The sequence below is a fragment of the Halichoerus grypus genome, chromosome 1 (genome assembly GCF_964656455.1).
Source record: "Halichoerus grypus chromosome 1, mHalGry1.hap1.1, whole genome shotgun sequence".
NCBI lineage: Eukaryota > Metazoa > Chordata > Mammalia > Carnivora > Phocidae > Halichoerus > Halichoerus grypus.
In genome coordinates this window covers 167,091,397-167,110,719 of record NC_135712.1, presented here as the reverse complement: position 1 = coordinate 167,110,719, position 19,323 = coordinate 167,091,397, and the positions used below count along the sequence as shown (strand labels likewise).

Here is a 19,323-nt window from a genome sequence, read left to right as displayed (position 1 = left end):
ATAAAAGAGGGAATGGCTGCTTGTAAACAGGCAGATTGCAAAGATGGTTGTAAATTCTTCCCCTTCCTGTATCCACGCCTCTTTATGATATGACTCCTTCGTTCAAGACAGAAATCTGTTTTCCACGCCTTGAACCTGGGCGTGGTCATGTGACTTGTTTTGACCAACGACATTAACAAAGGCGAAGCAAGCAGAAGCTTGAAAAGTGCCTTTGCACGAGAGCTTGCCCTTTCTCTTGCTGCTCTTGGAAACCTTACCACCACCACCCAAACAAATGCTCAGAGTTCCTTGGACAATGAGATAGGTGGCCAAGTCATCTTTGTCACCCCAGCTGACACAAAGCTACCTACAAGACATGGGAGGCCATCCTAGACTATCCAGCCCCAGCCAAACCCCCTGCCGTCCCAGAGATCAGCTCGGCCAGCCCTGACCGGAAAACTGCTCAACGTACCCACAGGCTCATGGTAATAATAAATGTTGATTATCCTAAGCCACTAAGTTTGGGAGTGGTTTGTTACACAGCCACAATGGCTAACTGCTACAGTGAGCAAAAATCACAGTGGCCCTCCACAGGAATCTTCTGCCTGCCTGGAGCCTGCCTTTGGAGCCCCCGGACACAGAACTGTGGGAGCCCTGGTCTTATTGGTCCCTCATCTTCCCCATTGCAGTCTTCTCCTGCTCTCTGATCCAAAAACTTACCTCCACTCTGCTTCCGATCTAGTGGCAGACTTTATGTGTCCCAGGGGCATGACAGCCCTTCTTGTGAGGAACAACTCGTACTCAACTCTTCTCTCTGCAGGCTTCCAGCCATTCTTCCTTACAAGGAGGCACCAGCTATCAGGAACAAATTGAAGGATGTGTAGCTGAGTCCTGTGCCTCCACCATCTGTCCTAATATCTGGATACATGTCCCCCATTCAAGCTCCAATTTTTTGGTTCTTTTTTTTTTTTTTAAGATTTTTTATTTATTTATTTGACAGAGAGAGACACAGTGAGAGAGGGAACACACAAGCAGGGGGAGTGGGAGAGGGAGAAGCAGGCTTCCCACGGAGCAGGGAGCCCGATGCGGGGCTCGATCCCAGGACCCTGGGATCATGACCTGAGCCGAAGGCAGACGCTTAACGACTGAGCCACCCAGGCACCCCCAATTTTTTGGTTCTTAAAGGCTAGATTCCCAGAGCCCCCTGGGAGAGTTGAATGTTCCTCTGGGGGTGCTAAAGCAGGTTGCACCTCAAAGACACTCTATGGCAATGACTTAAGTCCAGGACCATCCATGCCCTCGCTCAGCTGTAAATGCGGAAGGGGCCCCCACAAGCACTCACGGGAGGGATCCCCTGGAAAGATGCCAAATGAGCATTGGGACACAGGGAGCAAAGCAAGGAACCAATGAAAGGCAGGGTGGAAATCCCAAAGACAGAATTTTTTGCAAAGATTTTATTTATTTATCTATTTGTCAGAGGGAAAGAGGGAGAGAGCACAAGCAGGGGGAGCAGCAAGTAAAGGGAGAAGGAGACTCCCTGCCGAGCAAGGAGCCCAATGCGGAACTTGACCCCAGGACCCTGGGATCATGACCTGAGCTGAAGGCAGATGCTTAACCAACTCAGCCACCCAGGTGTCCCCACCAAAGCCAGAATTCTCACAAACCATTATGGTCTTTAGCGTCTCAGGGACAGGACTGAGAGTCACACAGACCCCAATTTGCATCCACGCCCTTCCACTTACCATGTGAACTTGCATAAGCCACTTATCTTTCAGAGTCTCAGTTTCCTTTTCTGTAAGGTAAGAATAAGAATGCCTACCTCTGAGGGTTGCCATAATGATTACGTTTTTTGGATGTTGGGAAGCACCTGGCAGGGCATCTGACAGTGGCTCTGGAAATAGGAGTAACAGTCTCAATTATTACTGTCATTGTCACTAATACACATTATTAACCAGAGGACATGGAGGTTAAGAGCCCTAGCTCTGAAGTCAGGCTGCCTGTGTTCCAGTCTCAGCTCCACTGAGTGCTAGTGCACAAACTGTGGTTTCCAAATACTGTTTCCATGGAAAGGAATCTGGGCTCCTTGGAGACATGGCTGATTTGAGGTCTGGGGGCAAAAGAGGTGCAAGATGAGCCTGACGCATCTTATTGTGCCCCCAAATAAGGAAGATGTCAAAAACTAATAGAACTGGATATTTATCAGGTTCCAAATGATCAGACCACAATTTACTTGCTGTTGATAGGGAAAACTCAGCTTTTCAATGGAGGGATGAGGGTGAATCCACCTGAACCTACTGGTCAATCTTACCATCTGTAGAAGTGGGTACCACAGGGGCTCAGTCGTTAAGCATCTGCCTTCGGCTCAGGTCATGGTCCCAGGGTCCTGGGATCGAGCCCCATGTCGGGCTTCCTGCTCTGCAGGAAGCCTGCTTCTCCCTCTGCCACTCCCCCTGCTTGTGTTCCCTCTCTCACTGTGTCTCTCTCTGTCAAATAAATAAATAAAATCTTAAAAAAAAAAAAAAAAAAAGAAGAAGAAGAAGAAGTGGGTACCACATGGCAAACACTTCTAGATGTGATACAACATGAAGCACACATCATCTAGGGAGCATTCCTCCCAAAAATGGTGAGCCTGAATCCAATCAAACATTTGGACCCAACTTCTAGTCTATAACACATACATGGAGGACAGCAACCAGGGAATTGAGATAACAACCAGACAAATCCAGACCATGGGGCATTCTATAAGAAAACGAATCAGAGTAATTCAACAGGTCATTAGCAGAAGTCACTGTTCTAGAATAAAATCTATAAAGAACTTATCAAACTCAACACCCGAAGAACAAATAATCCAATCAAGAAATGGGCAGAAGACATGAACAGACATTTTTCCAAAGAAGACATCCAAATGGCCAACAGACACATGAAAAAGTGCTCAACATCGCTCGGCATCAGGGAAATCCAAATCAAAACCTCAATGAGATACCACCTCACACCAGTCAGAATGGCTAAAATTAACAAGTCAGGAAACGACAGATGTTGGCAAGGATGCAGAGAAAGGGGAACACTCTTACACTGTTGGTGGGAATGCAAGCTGGTGCAGCCACTCTGGAAAACAGTATGGAGGTTCCTCAAAAAGTTGAAAATAGAGCTACTGTACAACCCAGCAATTGCACTGCTGGGTATTTACCCCAAAGATACAAATGTAGTGATCCAAAGGGGTATGTGCACCCCGATGTTTATAGCAGCAATGTCCACAATAGCCAAACTATGGAAAGAGCCAAGGTGTCCATCAACAGATGAATGGATAAAGAAGATGTGGTATATATATATATATATATATATATATATACACATACACACACACACACACACACACACACACACACACACACAATGGAATATTATGCAGCCATCAAAAAACGAAATCTTGCCATTTGCAACGACGTGGATGGAACTAGAGGGTATTATGCTAAGCAAACTAGGTCAATCAGAGAAAGACATGTATCATATGACCTCACTGATATGAGGAAGTCTTAATCTCGGGAAACAAACCGAGGGTTGCTAGAGTGGTGGGGGGTGGGAGGGATGGGGTGACTGGGTGATGGACATTGGGGAAGGTATTGCTATGGTGAGAGCTGTGAATTGTGTAAGATTGCTGAATCACAGACCTGTACCTCTGAAACAAATAATACATTATATGTTAAAAAAAAAAAAAGAAGAAGAAGAAGATAGTAGGAAGGGAAAAATGAAGGGAGGAAAATCAGAGGGGGAGAAGAACCATGAGAGACTATGGACTCTGAGAAACAAACTGAGGGTTCTAGAGGGGAGGGGGTGGGGGGATGGGTTAGCCTAATGATGGGTATTAAAGAGGGCACATATTGAATGGAGCACTGGGTGTTATACGCAAACAATGAATCATGGAACACTACATCAAAAACTGATGATGTAATGTATGGTGATTAATGTAACATAATAAAATTAAATTTAAATAAAAGAAAAAAGAAAGAAAAAAAAAGACTTATAGCCATCACCCTGTTATACCCTTGTTTGGACCCTGATTTGAACAAACTAATCTTTCAAAGAGATTTTTGCGAACAATCAATGAATTTTGAATTTGAATTAGGTATTACATTATATTGAGAAGTTATTATTAATTTTATTAGGTTAACAATGGGATTGTCATTATGTAGAAAAATGTCATTTTTAGAGATACATGCTGATATATTTCACAGTAGTGTCATATGTCAGTGATTTATCTGACATTTTAAAAAGATGAAGCAAATTCAGAAAAATTCAAATAATTGTTAAATCAGATCGACATAATGGGTTAATTATATTATTCCCTATATTCTTCTGCATGTTTGAAATTTTTCACACTAAAAATTGGAGACCATTGATCCTTCCTGCCATTTTACAAATGGCCACATGGGGACAGTAGAGTACTAAGCTTGATGTGCACCCAAGCTTTGAGTTAGAAATGCAGAGGAGTTATCACCCCATTCGTTCTTTATTCATTTACTTCATCATCCTTGCATCTAATCCACCTTTAGTGAGCACCAACTTACTAAAGGATGCTGAGCTGGACCTACAGGGGATAAAGAGTCAAATGCACCCGTACCTGGGCCCTCCCGCAGGAACTTACCTATCTAGGGGCTGGGACCGGGTGTCACCAGGAGCCTCTGTCTTGGTGGGGAGGGGGTCTGTGCTAATATTGGTGGGGAGGGGGTCTGTGCTAATATGGGTGTCTCTATGTTTGATGTCACTGGAATGGAGGCCTTGGCTGGGCATGCTGGAAACAAAGACATTAATATGGACGCCAGGGCCTGAGGGTGGGAGCTGTTGACCTCTTCCACAAGCATTCGGGTTTACACACTTAGCAACTATATGATCTTGGACAAGTTCTTTTACCTTGCTGAACCTCATAGGGCTAAGCAGAGTTCACACCTTATAGCTTTTCTGTTGGAAAAGAATGAGAGAGTCTATATAAATTGCTTAGAATGGGATCTGGCACATAGTAGGTGTTCAATGTGAACATATTTAGGTCTCCCTGTTCCCCTGTGGAGCCCTGGGTTGGAAGCAGGCAGTCAGCTGGTCTGATTTACATGAAGGCCCCGGTTCTGCTGGGGAAAATGATGACTGTGGCCTTGAGACTAGGGCACTGGAATTAAGACTGTCCAAAAAGCAAGATCGTAATGATAGGATTGGAGCAGAGCAGCTACTTCTCTTGAGGATTTTCTCTGTGCTCAGCACTATCCCACGCCTTCTACATGTACTAACTTACTTCTCTCAACAAGCCTAAAAGGCAAGTACTGTCACTATCTCCACTTTTAGGCTGAGGAGACTGAAGGACAGAGCTAGTAAAGAACTTTTCTGAGGTTTCTCAGCTGGTAAGGAGAGGAGGCCAGGATTTAAACCCAGGCAGTCCTCATTCATATCCATGAGTCCTATTCATATCCACTGTACCCTTCTTTGGCAATGGGCGCTGCAGAAAGACAAAGCATTTTCCTAGAGAGAGTGTGTCATCCTGCCATTGACAGGAGTCTGTGGACCTGTGGAAGGATGGCAAGAAGGGCCAAGGTCATGTTCTGAATGCATTTCTCAAGAGCATCCCCTGGACAATGGGGACCACGATTGCTTCCTGGGGTTTGGTTGCCCAGCATCATTTTTCTGATAATAGAATCCATCTCTTCCTTTCGGAGAACCACTCTTACCCTATTCTCAACCAGGTGGTCAGGCAAGGCTCATGACAGCAACCACTAGTTCAAAAATGGCCAAATGACGAGACCCGGTCAATGACAGTAAGGTCCGCCCTCAACTCGGGGATTGGTTCATGGGAAGCTTGTGACTCAAGCCCGACCAATCAGAGAAAATTCTGGGACTCTCGCCCCTCTATTGGGAAAGACGGTACATTCATTTTCTGCGGCTGTAGCTGAGGGCTAACATGTACACTGGAATTGCTTTGGGCCATCCTTGTCTCACTTGGAAAGAGTCAGCCTGAAGGAGAGCAAAGCTGAGAGGTAGAGAGATGGAAGCTTGTTGACATTGTTGGAACACCTGGATCCAGTCCTGCCTGAATCCTAATTTTCTTTTCATTCAGATGAGGGGCAAAAGTTATTCCTTTCCATTTACGCTAGCTGAGTTGGGTTTTTGAGTCCTAACTTAATGCATTTCTCAACATCATGACATAAAGCAGAAAGAGCCGAGCTATTTATCAGGGCATCAAAGACCTAGGAGCACTGGTGTAGGTTCAGTTAAAAGAATGGGCACAGGAAGAAGGAAAATCTTGTTCCATACATGACAGGCCTCTGTAAGTTGCCTATAAAGAAGGTCTGCAGGTCTGTTCCATGCCTGAGCTGTTGATCTCCATATTGGGAAGAATTCAAATAAATGCCTTAAGAGGTTTGATGGGTGGTATGTGGATGGAGAAAGGGAGCAAAGCTGGAAGTCCAGAAACAAAATTGGGTGGTGGTGCTCACAGCCCATAAATAACAACAACAACAACAATTGCCCCTCCTCCTCCTCTACATCAGACCTCAGGTGAAGAGAAGCAGGTTCATTATGACCCGGGCCCATGCAATCCTTGAATCTCCAATCATCACCCAACCTCCATTGTTAAAAAGTAGCTGTGATCTAGAAGCCAGACATCATTTTTTAACAGCAACAAATAAGATCAAATAATGCCCCTATTAAAACCTTCCAAAGGTTTCTCGGAACAAAATTCTCAAAGGGACTCTGTATATGCCCTCCTCCCTGCCAGCCCGTTTTCTCATCTCTCACCCCCGCAGCCCCCCACTGGCTTTCTCCATTCTCATGTGCCAGGCTCTTTCTCACCTCAGGGGATTTGTCCATGATGTTCGCCCATCTGGTCCCCGCTCCAACCTCAGCTTCACCCCTGCACATGGTGAGCTCCTTCTCAGGCTTCTGTTCCAGTTTGAACTTCTTCTCCTCGGAGGGGCTGTCCCAACCTCCCAGTCTAAAGCAGCCCCCAACATCCTCCCTCCCCATACCCTTGGTGTTTCCCGTTTCCTTGTTGTCATTGTTTGATCTCCAGCACTTGACCATGAACTCCAAAGGGATCTTGGTCTGCTTCATTTACAGCTATATCCCCAGCACCCAGCTCAGTGCCTGGCACGCAGTAGGTGCCCAAGAACAATCTGTTAAATGAGTGAATGACAGCCAAAGACGTGATTTTGTTTAGTTACCACAGGCTCCTCTCTCAGAAATGGCATTTGCCTCCAGTTGTGCATGAATATTCATTTTGTGCATAAATAAATATTCACTGAGCACTTACTAGGTGCTAGGCACCACACCGCCGTCAGGAGATAGTGTGGACAAATAGACAAAACCCCAGACTTTCGAACATTGCAAACATTCTAGTTTGGGGGAGAGCGACAATACATAGGTAAACAAATAAAATAAATTGCAGTGATGATAGGTGCAATGAGGAAAATAAAACAAATTAGCCTGATGGTGACTGGGGGAGGGGCAGCTCTAACAAGGTGGTCAGAGGAGGCCCCGCTGAGGCATGGCATCTGAACAGAAAGCATAGGGAAGAGGGGCCGCAGGGAGAAGAGGCTGGGAGGGAGCGCTGCAGACAGAGGGCTAAGTGAGGACAAAGGCCCTGAAGTATGTGGCCCTCAGCAGGGCCCAAGGAGAGGAGAGCTCGGGTGGAGAGTGACAAGGATGGGGAGGAGGCGAGGTAGAGAGATGGAAGCTTGTTGACATTGTTGGAACACCTGGATCCAGTCCTGCCTGAATCCTAATTTTGGGATGGGCAGGGGCCGGTGCCATGGGGCCTCATGGGATTTGGAGCGGAGATTCCAGGCCCTCTGGGGACGCTGGGGAGGCTGCAGGTGAGCAGGATGTGATCTGCCCGGTGCTGGTTCTGTAAGACGTCCCTCTCTCATTACTTGCTCCTCGAATCCCAGGCTGGACTTCCTGAGGTAGCCCAAGAGGCTGGGAAGTTTCTTCTCCTCTCTGCCTCTTCCTAGCACCCCTTATTCAGGCACAATCCCCACTCACTGCCAGAAGGACAGCCGCCATTGCTGCTAGTAGAGGTGGTCTCTTTTTGGTGCCCCCCACTCCCTCGTCCTTCTCCGCATGCCTCCACTGCTAAAGGGCCTCACATGGCCGCTCGTGGTGGGGGGGGCCCTGCGGCTGCGTGCCCTGAGGCAGCAATGGGGTCATTTCTAGGCCTCGTTGGCGGAGGGGTGGGGGGTATAGGTGTCTGTTGGGAGGGTCTTAGGAAGGCTTCCTTCACTACCCACACGCCCTCTTTCTCTAGAGAATTGTCCACTAGGAGATGTTCTTTCCTGTCAGAGGCAGGAGGTGGCCCCTGGCGGCAGCCTGAGACAAGATGGCTTGGCAGAACCTTGAATCCATCCTGTCTTCTGTTTCTGAGGTTGTCTGAGCGATAGCCAGTGGCAGCACACCACCCATCCCCACCACATCTGCCCCGGGGCCAAGCACAAGGGCCCCCCCAGGTGAGGTATCACGGGTCAAACGCACCCAGACCAGCGAAGCTCCTAGTCACATGCTGTGCTCTGTTCCGAGTCATGCCCAGGGGCCTGTCTGGTGCTCTGGCCTGGGAGGGAGTAGCAAAGACCCAGCTGCCGCGTGAGACAGTCCAAGCGGGGACCCCAGCTCTGACCTCCTAGCACACGTCTGATGGTGTTACTTACCCTCTTTGTGCTATTTCCTCGTGAGTAAACTGGGAATAATGATAGAACCTACTTTATAGGGTGGTCGAGAGGATGAATGGTTAATTTATATGTGGAAGGGCTGAGGAGAATGTCTGGAACATAGTAAGCACTCCAAACATGTTGGCTATTACCATTCTTTCCTCTCTTTCCTGCTGGTTGCAAGAAACAGAAACCTACTCAAGTTACACCAAGTAAAGGCGTTGAGTGTAAGGTCTTCTGGTGAAGGAGAGGCTTGGGGCAGGTAGCAGATGGCTTGGCTCTCAAAGGCCACCGTTGCCTCCATTTGTCTCACCAGACCCATCGGCTTGCTCGTGTTCACCGGGTCTCCTCCCTCGTGACTTCAACCTCCATACGGTCCATAAGGGTCACCTCCGTGCCTCCAATCTCCTCATCATTGTGGCCATTCATCTTCCCCTCTTCCTGCTAACACGTCATTTTCTTACTTGCAGCTCAAACTTCCTTTAAAAAGGCCATTTATTGACCCAGCTTACCAAGGGCCAAGGTTACTAACCAACCCACCATCAACTGCCTTTGGTTCAACTGCCATTCTTGGCCCAATCAGTTGGGGCCAGGAGATGGGGTGACATGACACCAAATGTGGCCACTGAAGCCACAGGGGTGATAGGATGTTCCCTGTAAATAGCAGGGTGGGCATGGCAGGGGATGGTTGCCATTTCCCATGTGTTTTTCTATAGCTTTCTGCCAAGGCACCAAGTGAGCCCTCAGATCTGGAAGAAATAGTCAAGATCAATATCCTCAACCCCATTATTTTATAGATGAGAAAACTGAGGCTCAGCCAGGGGAATAGACTTGCTCCAAATCTGGTAGCCAGCAAATGGCAGGATCCTAGTTCAAGACCTCCTTAAAGCTCGTTTGGTTCTACCACCCACTCTTCCTTTCTCAGACAGTGACAGATGCAGCAAAAACTCCGCAATGAGTAGAAGTGACCAGGGACTAATACAGTAGCATTGTGGAGTGCTTGGATGGCTTGGGCATGTTACATAGCTCTTACTTTCCAGACTTCACTCCACCCTGAGAAGTAGCCTCTCATTAGCCCCACATTCCTTAGGAAACGGTGGCTCTGGGAGGTTTGTCGCTTGCCAAGGTCAACCAGCTGATACAAGTCACGGCTGGGAGCCACGCTCAAGTTTGTCTGAACTCAGGGCCTTTGCACTTGCCCCCATGCCCAAAAGCTCACCAAGATCACCCAGTCAATATAGAATGTGGGGGTAGGGTGTGCTAGGAGCGGGTGTTGGGGGGAGTAGCTAGATCCCAGGGAACATGGGCCCAGGGCCAGGAGAGCCAGAGGTGTCTTCTCTTCCTTAATGTGATCCTGGGACTTTGGGCAAGTCCTGGTTCCTCTCTGTTGCTCAGCTTCCCCATCTGGAAAATGAACATCTCATCCACTATCTGTATGTTCTTTGGGGAGTTGGAGTAAAAAAAAATGAGAAAATAAATATGGCACTAATGCAAAGAATCCCTAATACTTACTTCTCCTCAATATTAGAGTTTAAAAGAAATTGATAAATAATAGAGTTATCATGAGTTTCAGGAGAAGCCGGCATAGACTTTAATCTTATGGTGGTGGTCGGGGCAATGAGGCCTCCCTACATCCAGGACTTGGGGGACCACATAATCCTGCCTGGCCTGAAAGGGCCGAACCAGTAGGTGGTGCCTACATTTCGTCTGGCAGGCAGGGTGGCAGAGGGGATGGGTTTGGGCCCCAGCACAGGGTCTGTTATGGAATCCTGGACTGAAACCTCCTACACATCGATTTCCTCATATATAAAATAGGGATACGAACATAATTCACTCCTGCAGGTGGTTTTAAGGGTTCAATGTGAAGTGTGCAAAGTATTTTGTACCATGTTCTTAGGAAGAGCATAGAGTATGTACTCCATGAGTATTAGCTTTATTATTAAGTGAATCTGTTGTCCATGCGTAAGTGCAAAGTTCTAGTGTATTTACATGGACATCTTTCTAGGGTATCAGTTAGCTCTTGTTGCATAACTAATCACTCTAAAATGTAGTTCCTGAAAACAACCTCCATTTATCACTTCTTATGGGTCTAGAGGATGAGGACAGATCCCTAGGATCTCCTTTGGGCAGCTCTTATTTCCTGACACAGGGTTTGGGTGGGGTCGACACCAACCTTGGAACCATGGACTGCTGGGGCCCATTGGTCTATCCTATCCCTCGGGCCTGCTTCGGGAGCAAACCTGAAGCTCAGTTCTGGCCAGTGTGAAGCAAACCTAAGACCTGCACTGTATTGACGCTGAGGAGGTGCAGACAAAGGGAGCTTCTGCAGAGATCCCAGACAGCCTGTGTGAGCATGAAGTTAGCACGCGGAGCTGAGGAGAGCAAACCAGAGGGAAGCAGAGAACCCCAGCCTGGAAGCAACACTCACATTCTCATGTCCTCCTGTATTTGAAGCCGGTCCTAGCCTAGAGTTTCCAGTTACGTGAGCCAATAAATTCTTTTTTAAAAGGCTGTTTGGATTGGATAGTTTGTCACTTGCAAACAAAGAGTCCTAAACAGATATGTCCATAAGTGGACAGTCTAGCAATGGACTGCTTTGTGGCTAGCAAAGCAGACAAGTACTTAAAATGTGCCTTCTCTTTGTGCCTCGGTGGCACAAAGACACTGTCCTATTAATCATTGTCATAATGAGTCAAAGGTGACTTCAGAATCCTGGAGTGATCATTTTGTGCAATTAAACTGTGAGCAGCTTGAGGGTAGGAACTGGGTCTTATCCACCTGTTTCCCCAGAAGCTAACTCAGGGCACGGTGCACACAAAGGTGCTTCCTACACTCCTGAATGAATGAGAAGCCTCTGATCTGAGGCTCTCAAGTGAGCACGGTTGCTACGAGCAAGTGAAAGGTGATAGAATGTATAGAAAATGTAGCCTGTCAGAAGGTTTCCCAGTACTGGGCCCTGGAATTAGCAAGAGGCCAGCACTGAATGCTGGGAGCTTAGGGTGAGAATAATGGATTCCCTGAGGCTGGGAGAAGACCTCATTCTCTTCTGCACAGAAGCCCCTGCATGAAGATCCACCACAGAGTTCATCAGAAGGGAAAGGCCCGGAGCCTTCTTGGACTGCGGCAGGCCACAGGCTCCCTTAATCGTGGGCTGCTACCACCAACGCTGACGTAATGGACGTGCTCAATGACAGGCAGTACAACAAACTTGCAGAGAGCATGGCTCTGGGTTCAGATTGGGCTCCTTCGCTTCCTAGCCTAGCCTTGGGTGAGCCACCTAACCTCTTAGAGCCTCAGTTTCCCCATCTGCAGAATGGTATTTAAGAAGGGTACTTACCTTCAATAACCATTATGAGAATTTGATGAGAAAATGCATGTAAAGGGCTTTAATCTAGTGCCTGGGACAGAAATAAGTGATCAATAAACACTTCACAAACACACACACACACAGATTTAAAATAAAAAAAATCCAAGGGGCAGTATCACATGTGTGAAGACACAAATGCTACAATGTTGCATATGCCTTCACAGGGAACTCAGGATCCTGTGGCCTCTGGTGACCTGTCTGAAACTTCTGAAGGCACTCTTGCAGATGACCGCTCCTTCTCCCATTTCCCCTTCTTTGACGTTTCCAGCTCCACCTTCCCACAGTTACCTTCTTCTTTCTTTTTTTAAGGATTTTATTTATTTATTTGACAGAGAGAGACACAACGAGAGAGGGAACACAAGCAGGGGGAGAGGGAGAGGGAGAAGCAGGCTTCCCGCTGAGCAGGGAGCCTGTTGTGGGGCTCGATCCCAGGACCCTGGGATCATGATCTGAGCCGAAGGCAGACACTTAACGACTGAGCCACCCAGGCGCCCCGTTTACCTTTTTTCAATTAGCTCTACTGTTGAAGCAGTCCTCCTTGGAACCTTGGCCTTCCCCTCCTTGGATCTGAGCTAAAGGAGATTTCAGGGACGGTTCCTGGAGGAAGCACACAGAAACACCCCTTTGGGACCTCCCCATCCCCCACGTGCCACCTCACCCTTCCAAAAAGCCACAGGAGCATGTTTGAGAAAAGTTAAGCTGTTTTATTTCACAGGATAGCTCCACGTCAAACCAGCAGGCACCATCAGAATACGCAACAGAGGATCCAGTCAGACACTCTATAGGACGGGCGTTTGGTTGTTAAGGTAGAGAAACGATATCCGGAAGAGGGCGACACTTATCATCACGTGGGGACAGGCAACCAGCAATTTCCTAGGGTTGTTTTTGTGGGTTTTTTTTTTTCCTGACACAGTCTGGGGAAGAAGGAAACCAAAGGAAACTAAATTGACCAGCCACTCTGAAGCAATCAGAACCAAATCTATTGCCAAACCGTGTAAACAGTCACACTGCCCTGAACTAGAGTCTGGGCCGGAACTCTAGCCAGAATCTACTTCCGTCTAAGGAAGGCCAAGTGCACTCTGGTTGCTCTGGTTCAAGGAACAGCTTTGTTATTTGCCTGGGACAGTTCACACAGGAAGGAGGTGTCGGCAAGGGGCAGCGGTGGCCATTCGGCCAGTCCCAGAGGATGGGACAGTGGGACGCTTGGCAGACCGACCTCAGAGAAGCCAGGAGGAGTCCGGCACGGCAGTGAAGTCCCTTCTCTCGGCTCCCCCGGGGCGGCTTTGGGTATGTGGGGATTTCTCTCCATGGCTGCTCCGAAGAGAGGAGGCCCCAGAGAACCGGGGAAGTTGACATGAAACGTCAGCATTAGCTCTGCATAGCAGAAAATCAGCTAAGCAACACCTCGCTCACCCCTTCCTGCCTTGTCCTCCCCGCCCGTCCTCCTGAGCCCCACAAGGGCCCCCTGCCAGGGTTGGGAGCCAGCCATTCTTCTTTCTGGGGTTCTCAGGAGAATGAGGCATTTGCTCAAGTGTGGAACCATCTGGACGTGTGAAAAGTTAGGAATAGAAAGACTGAGAGGAAGAACCATCACATTAGTCCTTGTGGTTTTCCATCGGCCGCGGACGTGTGCTGAGTGCCAAGGAGCGACCAGGCCCCAGGAGTCCTCTGCATCCATGCCTCCTGAATGAGAAAAGTATACCCAACAAGGCACTCCAAGGGACTCCAGCAGAGAAGCCGGCCCCACGTAAAGGCCCTTCCCCTCACTGGCTCCCCTTTGTGTACCACAACCCAGTTCTGAAGTGTTTATAAGGCAGATCTCTGAGCTGCTACTTCCAGCCGGGCGCCAAACGCTGGCCCCGTTTCCCTGCGTCTCTTCCCACTCGGATTTCTTCGTTGAATAGAAACCTTTCATCCCTTGGGAATCCATTTCTCTCCTGCCTCTTGGCCTGGTGACCTCAGAGAAAAGACTCCCAAGTCTAATTCCCAAGCTTACAATTCCCTCCAGTTGTGTGCTCTGTCCGGGGTTCAAAAGGCGCTTCAAGGTGAGAAATCGTTAGCACTGAAAACAAGGAAAGGCAAGAAGTTTTCATAGAATCCCACAGCTCAGAGCAGCTCTTTAAGAGGAAAGGGGAATAAAGGGAGAGAGGGAGAGTGGGGTAGGAAGCACGGCTTGTTCTCAATTTTATCGGAGAAAGGTCTTTAGCGGCGGCTGGGCCCCAGGGCCCAGGAAACTAGACCAGGAATGAATTGTCTTTGGTCAGTTTTAAATGAACATCTTGCTGGTTCATTCCTAAAATAGACTAAACATCGGTTACACATAAAGACAAAAGGCTTGACCTCAGGGTAAGTCGAAGGTTAAGAAAAGAAATCATTCTGTGAAGAAAAAAAATAAAATGCCCGTTATCAACGAACTGATCAGTATAGCTCTCAGTAATGGCGATGAACAAGTAGGTAAACACCACTCCCCCTTGTACAATTGGTTATATTGAGGACTACTAACTAGGTTTACTACATTTCCCCCACACTCACTGTACAGTTAGGTTTCTGGTATTTGTTTTTTTTACATTGATCTATCTACTAGGTGCAAAGATTTGGTGAGTGGCATTGGCTATAATTTAATCGTAGCCTTTTTAAAAATTACAGTTTCACATTTTAACAGTTACTTTCCAGCATTTAAGCAAATACAGCAATATATAGTGGACTAACACAGGCAGGAGTCAGGAAGAGAATGCCAATGCTCAGTGACCGTGGATGGGACAGGGTGCGTGTGGAGGGTGGTGGAGACATGCATAGTGGCCAGATGAGGGAGTGGGCGGGGGGGCGCAGGAAAGGATTTTTCCATTTGGTTCTGCGTCAAGGGTCAGATCTGGGGCTGGATGAGTGGGGTGTGAGCTTCCCTAAATGTGAACTCATCAGCCGTTTCCCAGTGGAAAAATAGGTGCTTAAAAAAAACAGCTAAGGCTCTGCCTTCAGGTAATTTGGTTAAGGGCAGATCCATATTTCAGTAAGGAAAAAATGCAGTCAATTCATGGGAAAACCCACACGGTCTGACTGGTGTTCTATGTATCAGGCAACAGATTTGTCAACTCAGATTTTCGCTTTTCATCTGGTAGTCATGGCAGAGAATGTGACATCTGGCACAGGAGGCTAATGCATTTAAGGTCTGGGGGTATCTCTGGGGTAGAAATGAGAAGCCTGTGTCCTGGATGGACGGCATAGTGTCCTTGCAGGTAAGCGTCTGACACGGCCCTTGCTCTCAGCCATCCATTAAATCTTGGGCACGTCACAGCACATCCCAAGGCCTTGCTTTCTTTCCTAAGCTGTAAAATCGGGATGTCGTCATCTGCTCAAAGACAGAGGGGCTCCTAACTGGTTCTGAGGCTCTTTCATTTCCGGGAGCTCAAACAGAACGGTTCGTTTTAGGCTAAACAAGGAAGGTCAAGTTTGTCATTGACCTCTCTCTGGCACTCTTTGTGCCCTTTCTCGACTTTTCCACTGAGTGCGCAAACTGCCAATCCCTCCGACAAGACACAACAGCTTAGCACTCCTACACACCCAGGTATTAGTGATTTAATAGGCCCCTCCCCCTGGGGTGTATTTACCTTTTTATGGAGGACCAGAAGAGATGGCAAAACTTAATCCAGTGGGGTGAAATGGTAATGACAGAATTTCAAGCATCAATAGGTAGTATCTCTGTAGGGCTGTGCTTCAGGGCTCTTAAGAAACTGTTAGGAAAATTCCACTGCCCAGTTCTCAAATGCCATTAGGAGACTTCAAAAGGAAGATCCTGGATGGGTTTTGATCTAAAAGACTTACCTTACTAATGATAATAAAAAGAGCAATCGTGTTGGCACAGTGCTTTCCAGCTTACAGAACTTGCTCATTTACATTTTACCTTTGTTACCTTCATTTTATGGAGCAGGAAACTGGGGCTCAATGAGGTGGAGTGACATGCCCAAAGTCCCACAGCTCCTATGGGGTGGGGGCTGGGACGCAAACACAGGACTTTTGACTCCAAACCACAGCCATGGAGATACACTCTGAGGCCTCGGGAGAAAGAGAGAAAGCTTGAGAACAGTAAGGAGACCCTTGGCTTGGAATGAGGGGATGAATAAAAGTGGTCCCCGGAGGATCTGATCCACCTGGGTTCCATTAGCCAGAAACAGCCTATCTCTGGAAAATGAAAAGATCAAAAGAGGAAGTAAAATGGAACAAGAGTGATCCAGAAGGCCTTTTCCCAGCTGAGAGGGAGAAGTCTAGCTCCTAATTCCTAAAAGTCACTCACCTCAGTTCTATCACCATATTTGCAATTACATTAAATGCTCTGGAGGTGGTGGGGGGAGCATGGGGGGGGCAGGGGTTGAGAAGGGAAGGGAAGGGAGAGAGGGAAGCCATTTCACCTGAATAAACTCAACCGGAGTGTTTTCTGGGACGGAAAGTGCCAAGGATGGCCCCCCTCTGGCCCCTGCTGAGAGGCTCCTGAGCCTCATGCAGGAGGGCACCAGCCAAAGTGGGTCACGGACTGATTTTAAATTAAAATGATATGACTGAAAGCCTCCTTGCCTGTTTAGTTCCAGATCTGACACAGTATAATTAGTAGAAAGAAGAAAAGAAAAAATTAAATATTTTGAAAATGGTATTAAGTTAAACCTCTATAGTTACCACAGGTTTATTCCTACAGCGTGTCTAGGTTTTGAAGTGTTCCACACCACTGTTTTTGTTTTCCCTTTTTCCCAACCACACAGAACACTGTGCTACGATGGGGCTTAGGTTCTCACTACCCCCTTTTTCTACGTACAAACACAAGGATGCTGTGGTCAGGGGCCATGTCGCCAACATCCTCCCGTGCCTTCAGGGGTACAGTTGGCCCTCGGCCTCAGGGTGGAAAGGCAGGGTCTCTGGGGTGGACGGGGCAGGGGGTGTTCTGTGAAGGGTTCCCCACCTCTAGGAGCAGTCTGCTTGGGGGTACCGCCTGCCCCACCCTTCCGTTAGGGGCAGACTGTTCTGGAAGGCCACGACTTCTGGAGACAGTGGGAGACTATTGTGTGTTTTTCTGCAGGTTAGTGGTGTATTGCTTCGTTCGAAGTCACTGAGGCCTCTAAATTCTCCCAGAAAGGTCCCTGCAAGTCCCACCAAGTAACTCAGCAGGAGGTGTTTGGTGGCATGGGTCTGAGGTAAATCTAAGTTTCATAAAAAGAAAAAAGGAGATCCTATATACATTTAGTCATGTGTCCAGATCTAGTATATGTATATAGATGCATAAATATATATATATACACACACCGACACATACATGTATGTGTGTATATATGCACACATATATATACACACATATTTATGTATGCAGAGAGAATGTCGAGAGAATAATTTTCCAGTGACCATAGGCGGGGAAGCCGTCGAACATTTTGGCCCAAGCTGAGGAGATGCTCTAGCGGGGCCTCCTGCCCTCCCCCCCCCACTCCCCCTCCCCCGGGGGGCCTGCTCGCACAAGGGAGGTCTGTGGGATTCACATGGCTGAATACCAGCTGCGGCCAGCGCCCGGGCCTCGGCGCTGCACAGACGCGCTTCCAGGTGACCTTCTGGTCCCTGCCCGACAAGGCCAGGAGCCCGTGGCAGGCCGCGGAGGTCACAGAGGCCCCCCTCAGCCGTGGCGGCGCCGCCCCGTGCTGTAGGTCACATGGTGCCCGACTTGTCCGCGGAGCTGTTGGGGAACATCTTCTCGGTGGGCGTCACGGCCGGGCTGCCCACGCCCGAGCTGCTGCTGCTGCTGGAGCGATGCTGCACCACCGGCCGCAGGGGCCGCATGGGGGGCGGGCGCAGCTGCGCGCCGGCCAGACGCGCCGACAGGGCGGGCTTGAACGTGGTCATCATCTCGGTGGACGAGCTGCTGCTGCGGCGCATAGCGGCGTCCGGGTCGCGGATGACGATGGTGTGCAGGGGGCTGGCGGGCTCGGAGCTGATGGGGCCCGGCGGGTTCTTCAGGGGCTCCAGGGTGTCCAGCACCACATCTGGCGCCTGCTTGACGGTGTTCTGTCTCTCCAGTTCCCGCAACTCGTGCAGAGCCGTGCTCATGGTCTTCTCGATGTCCTGCCCACGGAAAGAGCTCTGGTCAGCACAGGGGCCGGAGGCCTGGCCTCCAGGCCTGCCCCAGCTGCTAATCCGCCTATGGGCTTCGTACAGAGGCACACGAGCCTCATGCCTGGGATGGAGATGAAATCTCCAGGGTGTCCTACGACCAACTGAGGGAATCCGTGCAGGGCATCACCTGCACACTTGCCTGCACAGGTAGCAGATTGCAATGAGGGCGGACTACTGGTCGAGAAGGTCGGCTCTGGAATCAGACAGGCATGGGTTCGAATCCTGACTCTGCCACTTCCTTGCTATGTCACTTTGGACAAGTTACCTCACCTCTCTGAGCCTCAGAATCCTCATTGGTGAACACGGATCATGATAACACGACCTCAGGGGGCTGATGAGTGTGTTAAATGATACGGTCCCTGTGAAGAGGTTCCCTTGGCCCCTGACACATAGTAGGCACTCACAAATAATAATGGCAGTAACAATGGTAATAAGAGAGCACCAATCCAAGCCCTTTCCTTTCGTAGCTCATTTAATCCTCACACTTATAAGGTAGGAACTACCATTATGCTCATTTCACACGTGAGAAAATGGAAGCTCAGCCTGGTTAAGTAACTTGCCCAAGGTCACACAGCTAGTTAGTAACATAGCCCAAGTCTCAACCTAGAGCCCAGGCCCCTAGCCGTTATTGTTATTTTTAAAAAATTATTTATTTAAGTAATCTCTACCCCCAATGTGGGGCTCGAACTCAACCCGGAGATCAAGAGTTGCACGTTATTCTGACTGAGCCTGCAAAGCACTCCACCATTATTGTTATTTTTAAAAAAAATCCTTGCCCATAGAAAAATTCCTTGGTGGTTATGTATTAGAATGTCCACAAAGTTCACACCAGAATAATGCGACTGTCACTTTCTTCTCTGTATTGTAATCAGAAAAGTTTGCTTTTTTAAAAATGTAAATTTTAAAAAGCAACAAAACCTCTCATTTGCCTATGCAATTCCTGGAGATTAAGAGCTCACCAGTATGAGAGCATTTTGGATGAGAGAGAGAGCCATTAAGGCAGTCCAGGACCTGGGAGCAGAGGGGCCCATCAGGTCAGCCTGGGTGGGGGCTCATCATTCCACCTTCCCAGGGCTTCTGTTCCTCCTCGAGCCGGAAGGGGGCGCTGCAGCTGGAAGTCAGCGTTCAAACCAGGAGCCCTGGGCTATGGCAAAA

The 19,323-nt window shown here is 48.5% G+C and overlaps 1 protein-coding gene across 5 annotated transcripts in view; it reads right to left on the bottom strand.

Annotated features, from left to right (window-relative positions):
• Positions 1-12,710: 12,710 nt before the first annotated feature.
• The window catches only part of SRGAP3 (SLIT-ROBO Rho GTPase activating protein 3), a 336,629-nt gene continuing 330,016 nt past the window's right edge, over positions 12,711-19,323 (bottom strand). For 4 of the 5 annotated variants that reach the window (XM_078075648.1, XM_036096155.2, XM_036096156.2 and 1 more), the window contains one exon: positions 12,711-18,117. In XM_078075648.1, coding sequence (XP_077931774.1) covers positions 17,704-18,117 — 414 coding nt within the window. In that variant the 3' untranslated portion in view covers positions 12,711-17,703. The remainder of the gene's footprint in view (positions 18,118-19,323) is intronic. The other variant, XM_078075653.1, reaches the window with a different exon arrangement.